Source organism: Erythrolamprus reginae, chromosome 6 (assembly GCF_031021105.1).
Source record: "Erythrolamprus reginae isolate rEryReg1 chromosome 6, rEryReg1.hap1, whole genome shotgun sequence".
NCBI lineage: Eukaryota > Metazoa > Chordata > Lepidosauria > Squamata > Dipsadidae > Erythrolamprus > Erythrolamprus reginae.
In genome coordinates this window covers 90905653-90925442 of record NC_091955.1, presented here as the reverse complement: position 1 = coordinate 90925442, position 19790 = coordinate 90905653, and the positions used below count along the sequence as shown (strand labels likewise).

At 40.6% G+C, this 19790-nt stretch overlaps 1 protein-coding gene across 1 annotated transcript in view; it reads right to left on the bottom strand.

The window, feature by feature from the left end:
* ABCC9 (ATP binding cassette subfamily C member 9) overlaps window positions 1-19790 on the bottom strand; it is a 69319-nt gene that overhangs the window by 28409 nt on the left and 21120 nt on the right. Inside the window, exons 13-22 of the mRNA XM_070754980.1 lie at window positions 17768-17808; window positions 15870-16012; window positions 11927-12035; window positions 10849-10959; window positions 10505-10577; window positions 9346-9451; window positions 7423-7461; window positions 6388-6486; window positions 3160-3244; window positions 303-383 (exon numbers count right to left, since the gene is read on the bottom strand). Coding sequence (XP_070611081.1) covers window positions 303-383; window positions 3160-3244; window positions 6388-6486; window positions 7423-7461; window positions 9346-9451; window positions 10505-10577; window positions 10849-10959; window positions 11927-12035; window positions 15870-16012; window positions 17768-17808 — 887 coding nt within the window. The remainder of the gene's footprint in view (window positions 1-302; window positions 384-3159; window positions 3245-6387; window positions 6487-7422; window positions 7462-9345; window positions 9452-10504; window positions 10578-10848; window positions 10960-11926; window positions 12036-15869; window positions 16013-17767; window positions 17809-19790) is intronic.

Genomic DNA, 19790 nt, shown 5'->3' with positions numbered 1-19790 from the left:
AAACCCACCTCTGCCGCCAGGCATGGGGGAATTGAGATACTCTTTCCCCCTAGGCCTTTACAATTTTATGCATGGTATGTCTGTATGTATGTTTGGTTTTTATAATAATGGGTCTTTAATTGTTTTTAGTATTGGATTATTATTGTATGCTGTCTTATTATTGCTGTTAGCCGCCCCGAGTCTCTGGAGAGGGGCAGCATACAAATCAAATCAAATCAAATCAAATCAATCAGTAACCTAGATTCTTCTTTCTCCTGGGTTTGAAAGTGCCTCCTGCCTCTTTTAAATACTTTTTCACTTACCAGGAAGACAAGGTTGGTGTTTTGGTAGAGCGCTCGCGCGACGCAGATGCGTTGCCGTTGACCTCCACTCAAGTTAATTCCCTAAAGGATATAATAAACCATAACTTTCAGTGGACTGCCCAAACATTGCAGCATCTTTAACTGACAAGCCCTTGAAAAAAAGATAACAACTATTTTTAAAAGCCATCCGAAAACTAAACATCTTCCTAAATTTATATGGCATCGGTTTATTCAATCTCAATGTTGTTGGCTATCAAACCTTAAGTGTGAACAGTCTAAAAGAAGCTCTCAGCATATAAGCAGGGGTCGTTGTTGGTTAGTTATTAAGTTGTGTCCAACTCTTTTTGACCCTTCGTCCACAACAGGCTAGCCCCCTCCCCTGTCCTCCATTGTCTCTCAGAGTCTGCCCAAATTTATTGAGTCAATGACACTATCTAACCATCTCATTCTCTACTGTCCTCTTTCTCATTTTGCTTTCCATCTTTCCCAACATCAGGGTCTTTTCCAAGGAGTCTTTGCTCCTCAGCCGCCCCGAGTCCTCAGAGAGGGGCGGCATACAAATGTAATAAATTATTATTATTATTATTATTATTATTATTATTATTATTATTATTATTATTATTATTATGTCAGTACAACACAGCAAACGAGATCACTATGCTGGATTTCGTATTTCATCACCAGTCGGGCGCTTCCCAAGCACCTAGGACTGCGTGATGTAGCGGCGAATTATGTTTGCCGATCCCAGTAAAGCGGCCTTTTGCAACTGACAGATGGAGATTTTGTCAATTCCGATGGTTTTCAAATGTCTGCTGAGATCCTTTGGTACTGCACCCAGTGTGCCAAGTACCACTGGGACCACTTTCACTGAGTCATTAAAGCTCGATTTTTAGATCTTCGTATTTCACTAATTTCTCTAGCTGCTTCTCCTCAATTCTGCTGTCTCCTGGGATTGCGATGTCGATGATCCATACTTTCTTTTTCTCCATGATCACAATGTCTGGTGTGTTATGCTTCAGAATTCGGTCAGTCAGAAGTCGGAAGTCCCACAGTAGTTTTGCTTGCTCATTTTCGACCACTTTTTCGGGCTTATGATCCCACCAGTTCTTTGCCACTGGTAAATGGTAGTTCCGGCACAAGTTCCAGTGGATCATCTGTTGTTGTTGTTGTTGTTGTTGTTGTTGTTGTTGTTATTATTATTATTATTATTATTATTATTATTATTATTTCAATACAACACAGCAAATGAGATCACTATGCTAGATTTCGTATTATTATTATTATTATTATTATTATTATTATTATTATTATTATTATTATTATTATTATTATTATTAATTTTGGGAGCCAAATATTTGAGCTTCAGCTTCAGTATCTGCCCTTCCAATTAACAGTCCAGGTGTCAACAACCCAGCTAGTGAATCCAAAATAAGGGAACACTCTCAGGAGCTTTGAATCCCCCCAAATAAAACTTTATTGGAGACACCATTTGGATAGTGAAGAATCAAAACCAGCTCTGGTTTTCCCATGCAAAGCCTTGTTAAACAATACTTTCCCTTTCTTCCTACTCCCCGGGTGATCACATTGTCCAGTTATGAGGTGTCCTTTTGTAATGGAACTGTCCATTTCTTTCTCTAATACTTAGGTATACTCACATAACACCAACACTCTGCATGCTGCACTGGTTATCAGTTGGTCTCCGGTCATAATTTAAGGTGTTGGTTATCACCTATAAAGCCCTACATGGCTTAGGACCAGACTATTTACAGGACCGTCTCCTGCTGTATATCTCCCAGAGACCAATGAGATCCCACAGGATCGACTAAGCAGTGCCGTTTGGCAGTTCCGTGGGGGAGGGCCTTCTCTGTGGTGGCCCAAACCTTTGGAACCAACTACCACCACTACCACCCCCTGATGTCCATACTGCTCCCACCCAACTGGCCTTCCCAAAAGCCTTGAAGACCTGACTTTGCTGGGAGCCATGAGAGTCGACATTTTAGCTCCGGCCAAATTATGGTGTGATTGTTATGTGTGAGTCGATGATCCTATTGTTAGTCTAAGGCAGTGGTTCTCAAACTTTCTAATGCCGCAACCCCTTAATACAGGTCCTCCTGTTGTGATGAGCCCCAACCATAAGTCTAGCGCCAATTCTCCCAACAGAGCTTTAAGCTGATTGGCAGGAAGGTCAGAGGGACAACCCCACTTTAAATGCGTGATTGTTTGGATTGTAAGAATATGTTCCAAGGTGCCAGAATAGAAACTTTAGTTCCTAACACCATGGGAAATTTGTCTTTTCCTATGGTTTTAGCGACCCCTTTGAAACAGTCGTTCAACCCCCAAAGGGGTCCCGACCCCCAGGTTGAGAACCACTGGTCTAAGGGTTTTTATAGGTGTTATAATTGATTGATTAAGGGTTTTATTGTTTATTATTTGACTTTTTATTGTGCTTTTTCATTGTTGCAAGCCGCCCTGAGTCCTATGGAATTGGGCAGCATATAAATTAAAAAAAAAAAGAAATAAAGAAATAAATAATACCTGCAGCATTGACCTTGATGGTTGCCAGGCTCTTATAATCCACTCTAATTCTGGCAGTTGAAGCCCACAAGTCATAAAAGGGCCATTGTTCCTCACCCCTGATCCACAAGGGAGAAGCAATTTTTAATTTGTAACTAAATACATAACACTGCTTCAGTCCAGCTGAACCCTGGGTGTCAAATGATCTCCTTGCAGAGGGACCACGTAAAATCAACCTGAGATCCACACCAGCTTGAGCAACAGAGGGGGAAAGCACTCCTGGTGTCCCCAATAATGTAGCAGTGTCTGAAAAATAGCAATGGCAACTTCGTTCTTAACTTACCCTTTCTCCAATTTCTGTCTGATCTCCAAATGGCAACAGATCAATATCAGGTTGTAGAGAGCACACATCAGTCACTGCTTTGTATCTGTGGAAGATTAGATTAGATAATAATAATAATAATAATAATAATAATAATAATAATAATAATAACAACAACAACAACAACAACAATAGAGTTGGAAGGGACCTTGGAGGTCTTCTAGTCCAACCCCCTGCTTAGGCAGGAAACCCTACACCATTTCAGACAGATGGTTATCCAACATCTTCTTAAAAACTTCAGTGTTGGAGCATTCACAACTTCTGGAGGCAAGCTGTTCCACTGGTTAATTCTTCTAACTGTCAGGACCTTTCTCCTTAGTTCTAAGTTGCTTCTCGCCTTGATTAATTTCTTCCCATTGCTTCTTGTTCTACTGTCGGGTGCTCTGGAGAGTAGGTTGACTCCTTCTTCTTTGTGGCAACCCCTGAGATACTGGAAGACTGCTATCCTGCTTCCCCTGGTCCTTCTTTTCATCAAATTAGCCATGCCCAGTTCCTGCAACCGTTCTTCATATGTTTTAGCCTCCAATCCCCTGATCATCTTTGTCGCTCTTCTCTGCACTTTTTCTAGAGTCTCAACATCATTTTTGCATCGTGGCGACCAAAACTGAATGCAGTATTCCAAGTGTGGCCTTCCCAAGGCCTTATTAAGTATTCACCTGATCTTTTCTATTTTATTCTATTGTATATAAAATATAGAATATATTCTATAATATAATATATATTGCTTCAACCGCAATAACACAAGAGCACGCAACAGATTCAAACTTAATACGAATCGCTCCAAACTTGACTGTAAAAAATATGATTTCAACAATCGAGTTATCGAAGCGTGGAACTCATTACCGGACTCAATTGTGTCAACCCCTAACCCCCAACACTTCTCCCTTAGGCTCTCCACGATTGACCTCTCCAGGTTTCTAAGAGGCCAGTAAGGGGCGTACATAAGTCCAATTGTCTTTCCTTTCTTTCTCCTATCTTATATATTCTCTTCCTTTCATATATCCTCTCCTCTAAGTTCACTTTTACCCTCATATATATTACCACATGTCTATTTTTCTTCCTATGTATTTGTGTATTGGACAAATGAATGAATGAATAAATAAATTAATATATATTCTATTCTATATAGGATTCTATTCTATTCATGTGAATAGAATAGAATTTTGTTGGCCAAGTGTGATTGGATACACAAGGCATTTGTCTTGGTGCATACGCAAGATATTCTGCAGTATCCTTCCCCTGTCATGCCCACCAAGTGACTCCACACCCACCAAGCCATGCCCACAGAACCAGTAGTTTTAAAAAATTGGATTTTTCCACTGACAGAAGTACTCTAATGATTCTTTATTTTTCCCCACTTTCCAGTTTTTTTCCTCTTTTGGAACTGATACCATAAACTTTAAATTCAACCTCAGCTCCCTTACGTAATACTAATAACCTTCATCAGAAACTGGGCTTCTGGTTTTAAGTTTTAAGTTAATAGTACTGGCCTGCTTATGTTAACCTACTCCGAGCGTTTTCCTTTCAGGAACTCTACAGGGGTTTTCCCATCCTCCACTTCATTATTTCCTTTTTTGGAAAACTGTTCTAAGGATCAGAGAACACAGTGAGGGGTGCCCACAGAGCGCTGACAAGAGCATTTGACAGGGTCTGCAAACAGGGGAAGGTTATCTTAGCAAATGCATTGCCTCACTGCTTCACATTTTACGAGGCCAGGGGGAATGGAGTTTAGGGGAAATTTGCAGCGAACGATAGGACTTTAAAAGAGTGTCTTCTTACAGGGGTAAAATTCAGCAGGTTCTGAAGAACCAGGAGCAGAAAATTTGAGTAGTTTGTAGAACCAGCAAATGCCATCTGGGGAGGGAATGGAGATTTTGCAGCATCCTTCCCCTGGTGTGGGGGAGGGAGGGGATTTTGCGGTAAGAACGTAAGAAGAGCCATGCTGAATCTGGCCAAAGCCCATCGAGTCCAGCATTCTGTGTCACACAGTGGCCCACCAATAGAAGGAAGAACTTCCTGACGGTCAGAGCGATCAACCATTGGAACAACCTGCCTGCGGAGGTTGTGAACTCCCCAACTCTGGACACTTTCAAGAGGAGATTGGACTGCCACTTGGCTGGGGTGCTTTAGGATTCCTGCTCAGGCAGGGGGTTGAACTTGATGACCTGCATGGTCCCTTTCAACTCTAACAATAAATAAAATAAAATTGTCCATGTGGATCTTGAGCAGAAAGAGAAGGCAAAACTCTCTGCTTCCTTTGACCCCCAACAAATGGTACCCAAGGGAATCCTGCCTGCCTCAACCAATATAGAGGCAGCACTTGGACATCCGTTTCAATAACCACTGATACATTTGGCATCCATGAATCTGTCTAATCCTGCCTTGAAGCTATCCAGGCTGACAGCTGTCATGACCTCTTCTGGAAGTGAATTCAATAAACCAAGAAATATTTCCCTTGGTTTGTCCTCACTTTCTTACCTATGAGTTTTAGAGAGTGCCCCCTCGTCCTAGTATTGTGTGATAGAGAAAATAATTTTCTCTATCCATCTTTTCTATCCCATGCATGATTTTATACACTTCGATTAAGTCACCCCTTAAACGCTATATTTCAAGGCTGAAGAGACCAAGGTGTTGCAACCTGGTTTCATAAGGAAGGGGCTCCATTTCCTTGATTATTGTTGCCCTTTTTTGCACCTTTCCCAATTCCATTATATCCTTCTTGAGGTGTGGTAACCAGAACTGTACACAGGTGTGGTCTCACCATCAATTTGTACAGAGGCAAAATAACACTTACCAACCTATTTTCGATTCCCTTCCTAATCATGCCAAGCATGGAATTTGCTTTTTTAACTGCTGCTGCATACTGGGTTGACATTTTCATTGAGCTGTCCACCAAAACCTCAAGATCTCTTGCTTGGGTTGTCTCAGAAAGCTTGGTCCCCATCAGCTGGTAGGTATAATTGGGGTTCTTTGCCCTGATATGCATAACATGTAATTTACCTTTACAAGTAGTCCTTGCTTAATGACTCTAATTGGACTGGAATTTCCATTCTTAAGCAAGGCAGTTTTTTCAGCAAAACAAGGTGTGACAGCACAAGTGAGCAATGGCAGGTCCCAGCCGGCTCTAGAAAATGTGCAGAAATTCTGGGACCTTGGGTGGTTAGAAAGAGACGAATGTGAAATCTTTACCTCTGCTTATTAAAAGGACTCCCAAAGGTAACGTTTTCTTCCACCGTCGCATTCAAGAGCCAGGGTTTCTGAGCTGCGTAAGCCACTGAAAATCGATTCCTAGTGGGAAGGGGAAATTTAGATGCCTTAGGGAGACTGGATAGGGAGCAGCTCCCTATAGATTTCAACAAGGCTACATTCAAAGGAGGAAGGCACCAAAAACACATAAAGGAAATTAGCGGTTAAAACCAGGTTTAAGGAGAAAGAAGCAGTGGTGGGATTCAAATAGTTAAACAACTGGTTCTCTGCCTAATGACTCGCTGGGTGGTTATGGTCTATTCCTCCTCTATATTCTATTCTATTCTATTCCATTCCACTCTACTCTATTCTATTCCATTCTTCCTCTATATTCGATTCTATTCCTCCTCTCTATTCTATTCTATTCTATTCCTCCTCTATATTCTATTCGATTCTATTCCTCCTATATATTCTATTCTATTCTATTCCTCCTCTATATTCTATTCTGTTCTGTTCTGTTCTATTCTACTCTACTCTACTCTACTCTACTCTACTCTATTCTATTCCATTCCATTCCACTCTACTCTATTCTATTCTATTCCATTCCATTCCACTCTACCCTATTCCGTTCTTCCTCTATATTCGATTCTATTCCTTCTCTCTATTCTATTCTATTCTATTCTATTCTATTCTTCCTCTATATTCTATTCTATTCTGTTCTGTACTGTTCTATTCTATTCCATTCCATTGCACTCCATCCCATCCCATCCCATTCTATTCTGTTTTGTTCTGTTCTGTTCTATTCCTCCTGTATATTCTTTTCTGCTCTGCTCTGTTCTGTTGCATGTTAAAAATTCCATTATGAGGACTTTATATGCCTCAAGCCATTTGCATCAAAGACTGGGAACCACAGTGTTGCAGATGCTTAGTATTAATATATTCTGGAAAGTTGTTATATTTGAGGAAAGGAACCAAGATATTGACTGATGGGTTAAAAAGAAAGGTTAGAGTTTCAAGGATCAGATTGAAGAGTAATACCTCCAGCTTGCTTCAACAGAAGACTCAGCTTCGTTTAGGCTGCAAGTTACAGTAAACAATATTTTAGTAGCTGTTAAGAAAAAGATAATACTACCGAGCTGATGAAATACCAAATATGGAAGTAGGGATGTTCAACATCTAAGCAAAATCTTGTGGAACATAAGAAAAAAAGCAAGCATATTGATATTGATAAAGATGACTGAATATCATGCTATTAGACCTTGCAAAAATCCCAATTTTATGATCCTTATCAACCCCTAGTTCAGAGAGCAACCTGTAATGTAAATCTTCATCCATCCATCCATCCATCCATCCATCCAATGTCTATGGCTGTGCAATTCAGCCAAATGTGTTTGAGTGGCTCAAACATCTAAAATTCTAGAAAATTAAATAATTTTTAAAAATCAAAATAATAAAAACATCCCCAAAATAAATAGGTATAAACAGTAGTTATGGTTATTAATTAATACTGGTAATAAGGCCAAGTCATGGGACTCTTCACAGATTCTGAGTCTCAGCCCTGAGTACACAGCTAGGTTTTTAAAAGTTTGACAAAAGCCAACAGGTTCACAGGAAATAGGAAGGGGAGGACAGAATAGAGAGGGAGGGGAAGAGTCAAGTTTTTAAGAGGAGAGGAGAATAGGATGGAATGGAGTGGAATAGAATAGAATGAAATAGCATAGCACAGCACAGCACAGAACAGAATAGCAAGGCATAGCGTAGCATAGCATAGTATAGAATAGAAAGTAGAGGAGGAATACAATGGAACGGAATTGAATGGAATGGAATGGAACAGAACAGAATAGAATAGAAACAGAGGAGAGGAGAGGAGAAGAGAAGAGAAGAGCTCACTTTCTTCTAGTACTGATGAGGTTACCAAGTTGTGTAATAAAACATCTGCAAGAAAAACCACCTATAAGTATTCTCCTTTATCAAAAATGACTTTCCTTGGTGTCTTCCCAACAGAGGTACATATTACGACCAATCAGAAAGTTTAATGGCCCTATCCTGTATTTATTTTTAATGGGCATGTCAATGGAAAAACAGTCCTAAGGAAACATTGGACAAGCTACCAGCATAAGATCTAAATCCCCTAATAATTTAGACTGGTGGGACTACATCATAAAAGCATCTTTCGTAACAGATCATGAATTGACCTTTCCTCCAGCACGAAATTTCACAATCAAAGCAGATCATATTCATCAAGCTCCTTGACCGATTTATTGCTTGCAAAAATTATCCTTCCCGTCATTCATTGCTTGAGCCAGTGATGGGCTCCTATGGGTATGGTCAGATATGCAGAACCGGTAGAAAAACTTTGGTCAGGCACGCAGAACTGGTAGAGAAATTTTGATTCCCCCCCCCCTCTTCTGGGCTCTGGAAATGTTTTTCTTATCACAATAAATGAGGTTGAAATGTGTATAATTTTAGAAGACCTATGTGTGAGTGTGTGTATACACATATAGTTTATATAGAAGATAATGTATATTTTTGTGTGCCTGTGTGCATTATGTATGTATACATACGGCATCTATACATAGAATTAAATAGTATATTTTGAATGTTCAGTAATAGTAAATAGATAGGGAAATTGTATCTCTCTAAGGTGAGGCGAGGCCAGGCACCCTAACCCTAATCCTTGACATGAGTGATGTCAACTTGGCCACCTTTAAGCCAGTCACATGACTTTTTAAGCAAACCCCCCATCACATGTTCATCAAGTCACTCCCACCTGGTCACATGGCCGGAAAGCCACACCCAGAAAATAAGCCACACCCACAGTGTGGTAGTAAAAAAAATTGCATTCCTTCATTGGCTTGAGTCATTCATGATTTGCTAGATTTAAAATAGCTACTCTATCCAGGTTCAATCCTTTTTTTTTCTAGACAACCCTGGTTCAAGTTAAACAACTTGAAAACATACCGGTTCCAATGAACCTTCCCTTCCAAGGTTTGCATCTCACCAAGGATAGCCAGAAGGAGAGAAGATTTGCCACAGCCAACTTGTCCTACGATCATGGTCATCTGGCCTACAAAATAGGAAATCAAAATTAAATCCTTTAATACATCCTTTCCTTAGAGTATTCAGTTAATGATTATTCCAACTGCTTCCATACATGCATAAACATCCCTATATTTCAAAAATAGATGCCATTTGCATTCTAAGCTTCTGTTTTGATTATTGTTTATTTTGGTTGTATATTTTGCAATAAAAATTGGATGGGAAATGTAAAAGGTTTGGATAAAAGGAATGGACATAAATCTCTCAATGGAAGAACCACTCAGTTAGAAATTAATGTGATCAGACAAATGATAGATATCCCATTTATTCCAACGTAAGAATTTTAAGCAAGAAACCTGTGGTTTTCTATTTGAAGTCTTAAAAACTTAGTCCGAGAAAATGAACATATGACTATACCTTAAGAAATGTTTATTTGTTTATTTGTTTATTTGTTTATTTGTTTATTTGTTTATTTGTTTATTTGTTTATTTGTTTATTTGTTTATTTGTTTATTTGTTTATTTGTTTATTTGTTTATTTGTTTATTTGTTTATTTGTTTATTTGTTTATTTGTTTATTTGTTATACAAGTATAGAATTGCAGTTTCATTGAAGACCTCAATTAGGTATAGTGGTTATCTGTGGCTATGTGGTAGGTTAACTTCTGTGTGCTCAAAACTCTCACTCTTCCCAACAGGTCATGGGCCTAGTAGTTATGCTCAACAAAAAAATATGGTAATGTCAAACTCAAGGCCCATGGGTTAGATCCGGTCCACAGGGTGCTTAGATCTGGCCCACAGGGCTGCCCTGGAAAAACAGCGAAGGACCAGCCTACAGGTGCCTCTGCCCGCAAAAATGGAGCTTAGGAGGACTGTATGTGACCCTGTGGGGCTGTTTTCACCAGCAGAGGGCTGCAGGATGTCAAGCGGGCCACGACCCCCAAAGCCGTGCCCACTTCTCCCCCTAGGTCAAACAGCAGCCCTTTGATGCAGCCCCCAATGAAATCAAGTTTGACACCCCTGATCTAGCGCCAATTAAAAATGTGCTGAACAAGATGGCGTTGAACATGCAAGATCCATTTACCTGCTGGGATTCTGATATCAATATCGGATAATGTGGCTAGCCCGCTTCCCCAGGAAAAGTATCCGTTGGTTACCTGCAATGCGTAATGTCATACATTAGAAACTGCAAACAGATCCATGCCAGGCAAGCAGGTAAGACATCTCCTCCCAAAAAAGACCTTATTTTGGGGCTGATAAAAAAATAAGACCAGGTCTTATTTTGGGGGAAACACAGTAGTATTTAAAAGGACAGATCATGATGGAGATTAACTACAGAAAGTCCATCTCAGATGGATGATCAGCAACATATTTAAGAGCTGGTGAGAAAATATTGGATTGATGGTTCTACTGTAAAACACAAGGTACCTTGATAGCACACTCATCAATGGTTAGATGTTTAGTGGATATCCTTTGTGGTTGATCATAGCCATCCAGCTGGTGTCTCAAAGGCTGTTTTCGATTTATGGCTTTGGCATGCTTTAGAGACAGACAAAAAGAAAAGAGAAGAGGGTTTTATTTATATATACTGCTCAAAAAAAAATATAAAGGAAACACTCAAAGAACACATCCTAGATCTGAACAAATGAAATATTCTCATTGAATACTTTGTTCTGTACAAAGTTGAATGTGCACAGCAGCATGTGAAATGGATTGTCAATCAGGGTTGCTTCCTAAGTGGACAGTTTGATTTCACATCTCAGACCTCAACACCCTTGAAAATGTCCAAAGATATTTCACCAGAAGAGCCCTTCACTCCTCCACTCGAAACAGAATATCCTACGAAAATAGACTAACTATCCTGGGCCTAGAAAGCGTAGAACTACGGCGCCTAAAACACAATTTGAGTATTGCCCACAAGATCATATACTGCAACGTCCTACCGGTCAATGACTACTTCAGCTTCAACCGCAACAACACAAGAGCACGCAACAGATTCAAACTTAATACGAACCGCTCCAAATTTGACTGTAAAAAATATGATTTCAACAATCGAGTTATCGAAGCGTGGAACTCATTACCGGACTCAATTGTGTCAACCCCTAACCCCCAAAACTTCTCCCTTAGACTCCCCACGATTGACCTCTCCAGGTTCCTAAGAGGCCAGTAAGGGGCGTACATAAGTGCACTGATGTGCCTTTCGTCCCCTGTCCAATTGTCTTTCTTTTCTCTCACTTATCATATATATTTTCTTTCTTTCATATATCCTCTCCTCTAAGTTCACTTTACCCTTATATATATTACTACATGTCTATTTTTCTTCCTATGTATTTGTGTATTGGACAAATGAATAAATAAAATAAATAAATAAAATTTAAGTAAGACCATTCCACAGTCTCCAACAAGTTTTTACAAATATTAGCACGGGGATTGGCTGTCAATAGACTTAAATCTGCAATATATTTCAAAGCTTAAAATAAAAGAATTGAGAAAAAGAATCCCTTACTAGTCCTGGGTGCCTCTTACACGATTCATATGGCAGTAGGCTCTCTCCATTTCTCCAGCTATCCTCTCCAATGTCATCGCTTAAGAGAAATTCATTTAATTTCTGCACACTAGACCACAGAAAGAAAGAAAGAAAGAAAAAACAACTGGTAACACACAAAATGTATTTATTTATTTTATTTATTTATATATATATATATATTTGTTAAACAATTATAGGATGGTAACTTGTATAAACAGAAAATTAGAAAAGTAATGAGAAAAAGTAATAATAAAAGACAATAGGACAGTAGGACAGTAGGACAGGGCGGTAGGTGCAATGATGTTGTGGATTATTATTATTATTATTATTATTATTATTATTATTATTATTATTATTTACTATTATTATTATTATTATTTATTAGATTTGTATGCCGCCCCTCTCCGTAGACTCGGGGCAGCTTACAGCAATGATAAAAAAAATATGTAATAACAAATCTAATAGTTAGAATCTAAAATAACAATATCATACATAAAAAACTACATAGGCAGGAGGAGATGTTTCAGTTCCCCCACGCTTGACGACAGAGGTGGGTTTTAAGGAGTTTACGAAAGGCAAGGAGGGTGGGGGCAGTTCTAATCTCTGGAGGGAGCTAATTCCAGAAGGTCAGAGCCACCACAGAGAGGGCTCTTCCCCTGGGTCCCGCCAAACGACATTGTTTAGTTGACGGGACCTGGAGGAGACCAACGCTGTGGGACGTAACCGGTCGCTGGGATTCATGCGGCAGAAGGCGGTCTCATAGATACCCTGGTCCGGTGCCATCACTGTGGGTTTTTAAGATGAGATTGGACAACCAATTGTCTGGAATGGTGTAGAGTAGTGATGGTGAACCTTTTTTTCCTCGGGTGCCCAAAGAGCGTATGCGCGAGTGCCCACACCCATAATGCCTGGGGAGGGTGAAAACAGCTTCCCCCTGCCCCCTGGAGACCCTCTGGAGGCCAGAAGTGGCCTGTTTCCTAACTTCTGGTGGGCCCAGTAGGCTCATGTTTTGCCCTCCCCAGGTTCCAAAGGCTTCCCTGAACCTCTCAGAGCTTCGTGCGAGCCAAAAATCAGCTGGCTGGCACACACATGCACCTTGGAGCTGAGCTAGGGCAACGGCTTGCATGCCGGCAGATATTATTATTATTATTATTATTATTATTATTATTATTATTATTATTTATTAAATTTGTATGCCGCCCCTCTCCGAAGACTCGGGGCGGCTCACAACAGTAATACAAAAACAATATAACAGTGAGACAAATCTAATATTAAAATAAAACATATCTAAAACCCCAACAATTTAAAACCATACAACACATATATATCAAACATAAAATATAAAAGCCTGGGGGAAGATATCTCAGTTCCCCCATGCCTGGCGATAAAGGTGGGTCTTGCGTAATTTGTGAAAGACAAGGAGGGTGGGGGCCGTTCTAATCTCCGGGGGGAGTTGATTCCAGAGGGCCAGGGCCGCCACAGAGAAGGCTCTTCCCCTGGGGCCCGCCAAACAACATTGTTTGGTCGACGGGACCCGGAGAAGGCCAACTCTGTGGGACCTTATCGGCCGCGTTCCGTGTGCCCCTGTGGTTTTGCAAATCTCCCTGACTCCTTGGGCTCATTGGAAAAACAGGTATTTTACTCTGTCCTAAAGGGCAGCCATTTGAATAAAACTCTTTCATAGCAAATTAGAGAAATAAAGAAATTTCACCAAATGGAACGGTTTGGTACGAAGGTCTATAGAGAATCTCAATCATCCAGGTCATGGTTGTCACAAAGGTGATTTTCTAACAGAGTGGGCCTTCTCCGGGTCCCGTCAACTAAACAATGTCGTTTGGCGGGGCCCAGGGGAGGAGCCTTCTCTGTGGTGGCCCCGGCCCTCTGGAACCAACTCCCCCCAGAGATTAGAACAGCCCCCACCCTCCTTGCCTTTCGTAAGCTCCTCGAAACCCACCTCTGCCATCAGGCATGGGGGAACTGAGATATTCTTTTCCCCCTAGGCTTCTACAATTTATGCATGGTATGTTTGTATGTATGATTGGTTTTATAACAAGGGTTTTTAGCTGTTTTAGTATTGAATTTTTTACATTCTGTTTTTATCACTGTTGTTAGCCGCCCCGAGTCCACGGAGAGGGGCGGCATACAAATCCAATCAATCAATCAATCAATCAATCAATCAATCAATCAATCAATCAATAAATAAATAAATAAATAAATAAATAAATAAATAAATATCCAAGCCTTGTTTTTATTTTATTTTATTTTCAAATCCCACAAAATCAATTGGGAATGGGCAAATGCCGCCTCAAGAAACCTAGACAAAAGCTTCCTTTTAATTCTGAAAGTGATATTTTATTCTTCTTCCTTCCAAATAGTCTAAAAGAAAATAAAATAAATCTTAATATTGTATAAAGAATCAAGCTTCCTCACTGTGTGCGTGCTATATTTAGCCTCCTGAAATTCCAAAACCATCGCATTCTGGATAATTCAGCTGAAGAGGTTCAGTGTTTGCCAAGAGAAAACAGAACTTTTTCAAAGATTGATTTTCTCTGTTTTGCCCTTAACAGCCAAAATAATTGCAGGAGGATAAACAACTCTCGGCGCCTCAATTCTTTCTACATCGGCCTGGTTATCATTCATCAACTCAGTTTACAAAATGAAGTGCTCCGTATCAAGAGCAATTCAATCTCACCAAACTGTCCCAAAGGTGTTTTTCCAAAAGGCAACAAGACTTTCTTAGTTTTTTTCCCCTTGAAAACGTTTTGCTTCTCATCTAAGAAGCTTATTCAGTTCTTCAGAGAATAATTCCTTTAGCAAGAACTGAAGAAGCTTCTTCAATGAGAAGTGAAACATTTGGCCTCAAGCTATCAACTGCTATGGGGGATCCATGCTTGAACGTACCCAGAGCATTGTGGAAGAGGAAATGGTCCCAAGGAGAATTAATCATCTAAAAAATTTCCAGTGATAAGGCACATTTACTGAACAAATATGGTTTATTGGACAGGTCACAAATTTGTTCAGATAAGTAGACTGGATAGCGTCACTTATTCTGGTACGATTCCCACTGAAATACTGTATGAACATTTTGTAAATATTCAAGATACGAATCATGATGTAGGAACAGAACTTATGGAAAAAATACTGCATAAAAGGTGATAACAGAGATGTACGTTGGGGGTCAAATAAAAGATGCTTATTTATTCTGCTTGTGACAATACGTCTTTTCTGATATATAGACAGTCTTGGACTTAACAATTGTTAAGTCCAAAATATCCATCAAGCACCTGTAGTCAGGACAAGAAGCAATGGGTGGAAACTAATCAAAGAGAGAAGCAACTTAGAACTAAGGAGGTATTTCTTGACAATGGGAAAAATTAATCCGTGGAACAGCTTGTCTCCAGATGTTGTGAATGCTCCAACACTGGAAGTTTTTAAGAAGAGGTTGGAGAACCATATGTCTGAACTGGTATGTGGTTTTCTGCTTGAGCAGGGGGTTGGACTAGAAGACCTCCAAGGCCTCTACCAACTCTGTTAGTCTATTCCAGGAGTAGGCAAAGTTGGTTCTTCTATGACTTGTGGACTTCAACTCCCAGAATTCCTGAGTCAATCATGTTAGCATGGGAATTCTGGGAGTTGAAGTCCACATGTCATAGAAGAGCCGACTTTGCCTACCCCTGGTCTATTCTATTCTATTCTATTCTACTTTACTCTACTCTACTCTATTCTATTCCTCCTCTATATTCTATCTACTCTATTATTTTTTATTCTGTTCTATTTTATTCTATTGTATTCTTTATACTATTCTATTCTTCATATTCTATTCTATTCTATTCTATTCTATTCTATTCTACTCTACTCTATTCCAACATAGTTTGTTGGTTAAATTTTAATTGCTCTTATTTTAAAGCATTATACCACCTACCTTACAATGGCCTTGACAGCAAATCTTACAACAGTGGACAGCAGGAACAAGGGTGTGACCAGGATGTGGAAGAGCGACAGAGACGCAAAAGCTTGAGCTGTAGTGAGCTGTTCGTCTTCAGCATATGTGTAGGTCACAAAAGTCTGGTACGAGAAAAGGAGATATGAGAAGAGGCCAATGTTGTCTTTCAAAGAAAGCACGGGACCTTAAACTCAGTTCAAAGATCACTAGATGTTCGTCTTCACATTTTCTACATAGGTGGTGGGATTATTACCTCCATATTTCTGAAGCTATCAGCTTCCAAACCCCTCTTCTCCTTTATCTATGAATCCCCAGGAACTCCCTTGCATCAGGACTACAGTAGCTCTCACCAACTGGTGATCCACTGAGACCACTGGTGGTCCATGAGCAGAGGTGGATTCCCGATTTCGCTGCTACCAGTGCACTGCGCATGCAGCTTTGCTTCTGTTGCAGGCGTGCATGCATGTCCCAGCGAGATGTTGCTTCTGTGCATGTGCAGGAAGGAACATTTTGCAAGGGGACCCAGGCGAAAGAGAGAGTTCGGCATTAAAGCCCTGCATGGCATTGGACCAGAGTACCTCCAGAACCGCCTGCTACCGCACGAATCCCAGCAGCCGATAAGGTCCCACAGAGTTGGCCTTCTCCGGGTCCCGTCGACCAAACAATGCCTTCTGGCGGGCCCCAGGGGAAGAGCCTTCTCTGTGGCGGCCCCGGCCCTCTGGAATCAACTCCTCCCAGAGATTAGAACTGCTCCCATCCTCCTTGTCTTCTGTAAACTACTTAAGACCCACATATACCGCCAGGGATGGGGGATTGGAGGCATCTTTCCCCCAGGCTTATTATAATTTATGTTTGATATGTATGTGCTGTTTGGTTTTTAATTATGATAGGGTTTTTAGTTTTTTTAAATATTAGATTTGTGCCATTATAATATTGTTTTTTATCGTTGTTGTGAGCCGCCCCGAGTCTTCGGAGAGGGGCGGCATACAAATCTAATTAATTATTATTTATTATTATTATTATTATTATTATTATTATTATTATTATTGCTTCTGTGCATGCACAGGAGCAAAAAATCGCTGAAATCTCACCCATGTGCACATCCCATCACAAGATTTTGCTACCTGCGCATGCAAAGAAGCAAAATCTTGCTGGGACACGCATGCAAAGCTTTGCACGCAGCTCAATTTTCACTATTGGTGCGCCGTCCTTATGCGTACCAGTAGCAACCCAATACTGTCTATGAGAAAATTTTGGTACTCTGCAGAAAAATGATTTGTATCTTTTATATTACACTAAGTCAGGGGTCCACAAACTACAATACCTGGCCAGATACATGCAACAAATGATTGTGTTGCTAGAGAGAGTCTCCCCCCTTTGGTGTCTTTTTGTGCAGGTTGGAGGGGGGGCAGAAATTCTGATGTGGGGTTTGCTTTAGCCTTGTGGTGGGGGTCTTTGGGCAAAGGCTGGAGGGAAGTGCCATTGTTGGCAAAGAGCCGGAGGGCCTTATTCCAGTGGGATTGTACCGTTGCCTGGAACTGGGTGACTATCTCAGTCTACTGAGCCTCCAGGCACTGTACCTGTCCTTGCCAGTCAGGGGTTGCTGCTCCCACTGCTACCAGTGCACCACATGTGCAGCTTTGCATCGCCAGCATGCGCACATGCATCTGAGTGAGATTTTGCTTCTGCGCATGCGAAGGAAGCAAAATCTCGCAAGGGGACCTATACGTGAAAGATGTTTAATGCACAGAAGCAAAAAATCACTGAAATCTCTCATGTGCATGCATCCAAGTGAGATTTTGCTGCTGCGCATAAAGATCCCAAGCATACTTTATGTTGACACGCATCAATCCACCCACCCACAATACCATTCTTACCGCGAGAACAGCTGCAATGGGTATAGCTGCGTTCATAAAAACTGCGAAAAACAAACACAAAACCATCCGTTCATGTGAGATACCAAATATTTCAGAATCTGTACAGCACAATGTTTCTATATTACCGTGTTTTCCCTAAAATAAGACCCTGTCTTATATTTTTTTAAACACTGAAATAAGTGCTTGGGCTTATTTTGAGGGAGGTCTTATTATTTTGGGGGGGTGGAATAAGATGGAACTCCTCTTGCCATCTAGTAGGAGATATGAAATGCATATAATAAGCCCTTAAGAGACACCATCGAAACATTTAAATATGTTAAAGGGTTAAATAGGGTTCAGGAGGGAAGTGTTTTTAATAGGAAAGTGAACCCAAGAACAAGGGGACACAATCTGAAGTTAGTTGGGGGAAAGATCAAAAGGAACATGAGAAAATATTATTTGATTGAAGAGTAGTAGATCCTTGGAACAAACTTCCAGCAGACGTGGTTGGTAAATCCACAGTAACCGAATTTAAACATGCCTGGGATAAACATAAATCCATTGTAAGATAAAATACAGGAAATAGTATAAGGGCAGACTAGATGGACCATGAGGTCTTTTTCTGCCGTCAGACTTCTATGTTTCTATGTTTCTATGTTTCTACCATGGAAAAATATTTAACAGGGATGAAAAGAAAGGAGGAGAGAGATGGAGATGATGAGACAAACTTAAGTCTCCCGAAAGCTAAGATGAGTAAACATGACAAAGTGTATGTAGCACCTGGTTTTGCTATGACTACGGTGGCAGACGAGGAAATATTACAGGTTACTTATCGGACTGCCTTCTGCCGCATAAATCCCAGTGGCCGGTTAAGTTCCACAGACTTGGCCTTCTCCAGGTCCCGTCGACCAGACAATGTCGTCTGGCGGGGCCTAGGGGAAGAGTCTTCTCCGTGGCGGCCCTGGCCCTCTGGAATCAGCTCCCTCCAGAGATTCGCACTGCCCCCACCCTTCTTGCCTTTCGCAAGACTCTTAAGACTCATTTATGTTGCTAGGCATGGGGCAATTAGATCATGCCCCCCCCCTGACTACCAAATGTGATGTGTGGTTGTGACTGAATTGGTTGACTGTTTTTAATATAGTGGGATCTTTGTTTCTGTCTTTGTTTTGTTTTTTTGTCTCTTCTGGTTGACTTGCTTGTCTATTATTGCTACCATTATTACGATTATATATATTGTGTTATTTTTGTAAAATACATTATGTATATCGCTTTTTATAAAAAATATAAAAAAAGATTCAGTGATTTTTTTTGCTTCCTTGCATGCACAAAAGCAAAATATCTCACATGCGCAGAAGCAAAAAATATGAAAAATTGAAGAAAAAAGATAGGACTGGCACCGTTACTGGTTGCATGCAAATTACCCAATCTGGTGTGCAATCCCCGACCACACTGGTAGCAACCCCCGAGGAAACCAGGAGCATTTCAACCCTGGCTGGAACCCTAGGGAGCTCCTTAAAACTACAAACAAACTCATTTTATCCTGCTTCCCTCGACATGGTCTCAGTCATTATTAATGTAAACCAACTCATGTCACAAAGTTTAAAAGGAACTCTTCGGAATTATTTGGAGGCAGCTGCCACACATCTCAGGATATGAGAAAAGCAAAAAGAGGTCAGAAGATCATTTTTTATAGGATTGGGGTCTTTTCCCTTCCTTTAGTCAAGGGAAATATTAAACTCATAAACCTCTGGGACAGGAAGTATCACAAGGCTGAAAAATGAACATAGATATGCATGTGATTCCTCTGTTAATGTGAATTTTGGAAACAAGGAGAAGACGAAACAAGACGAAACAACATCACATGTGTCCTCTGAGACCAGGGGTGTTAAACTCACGTTGTCATAGCAGCATCATGTGATGTATTGGGACTTCCCCCCCCCTTTCACCAAAATGGGCATGGGCTAGGCAGGCACATGAGGTATCCAGCCCATGGGCTGGGAGTTTGACAGCCCTGTCCTGGACTCTAGTTCCTTTTTGTCTGCTA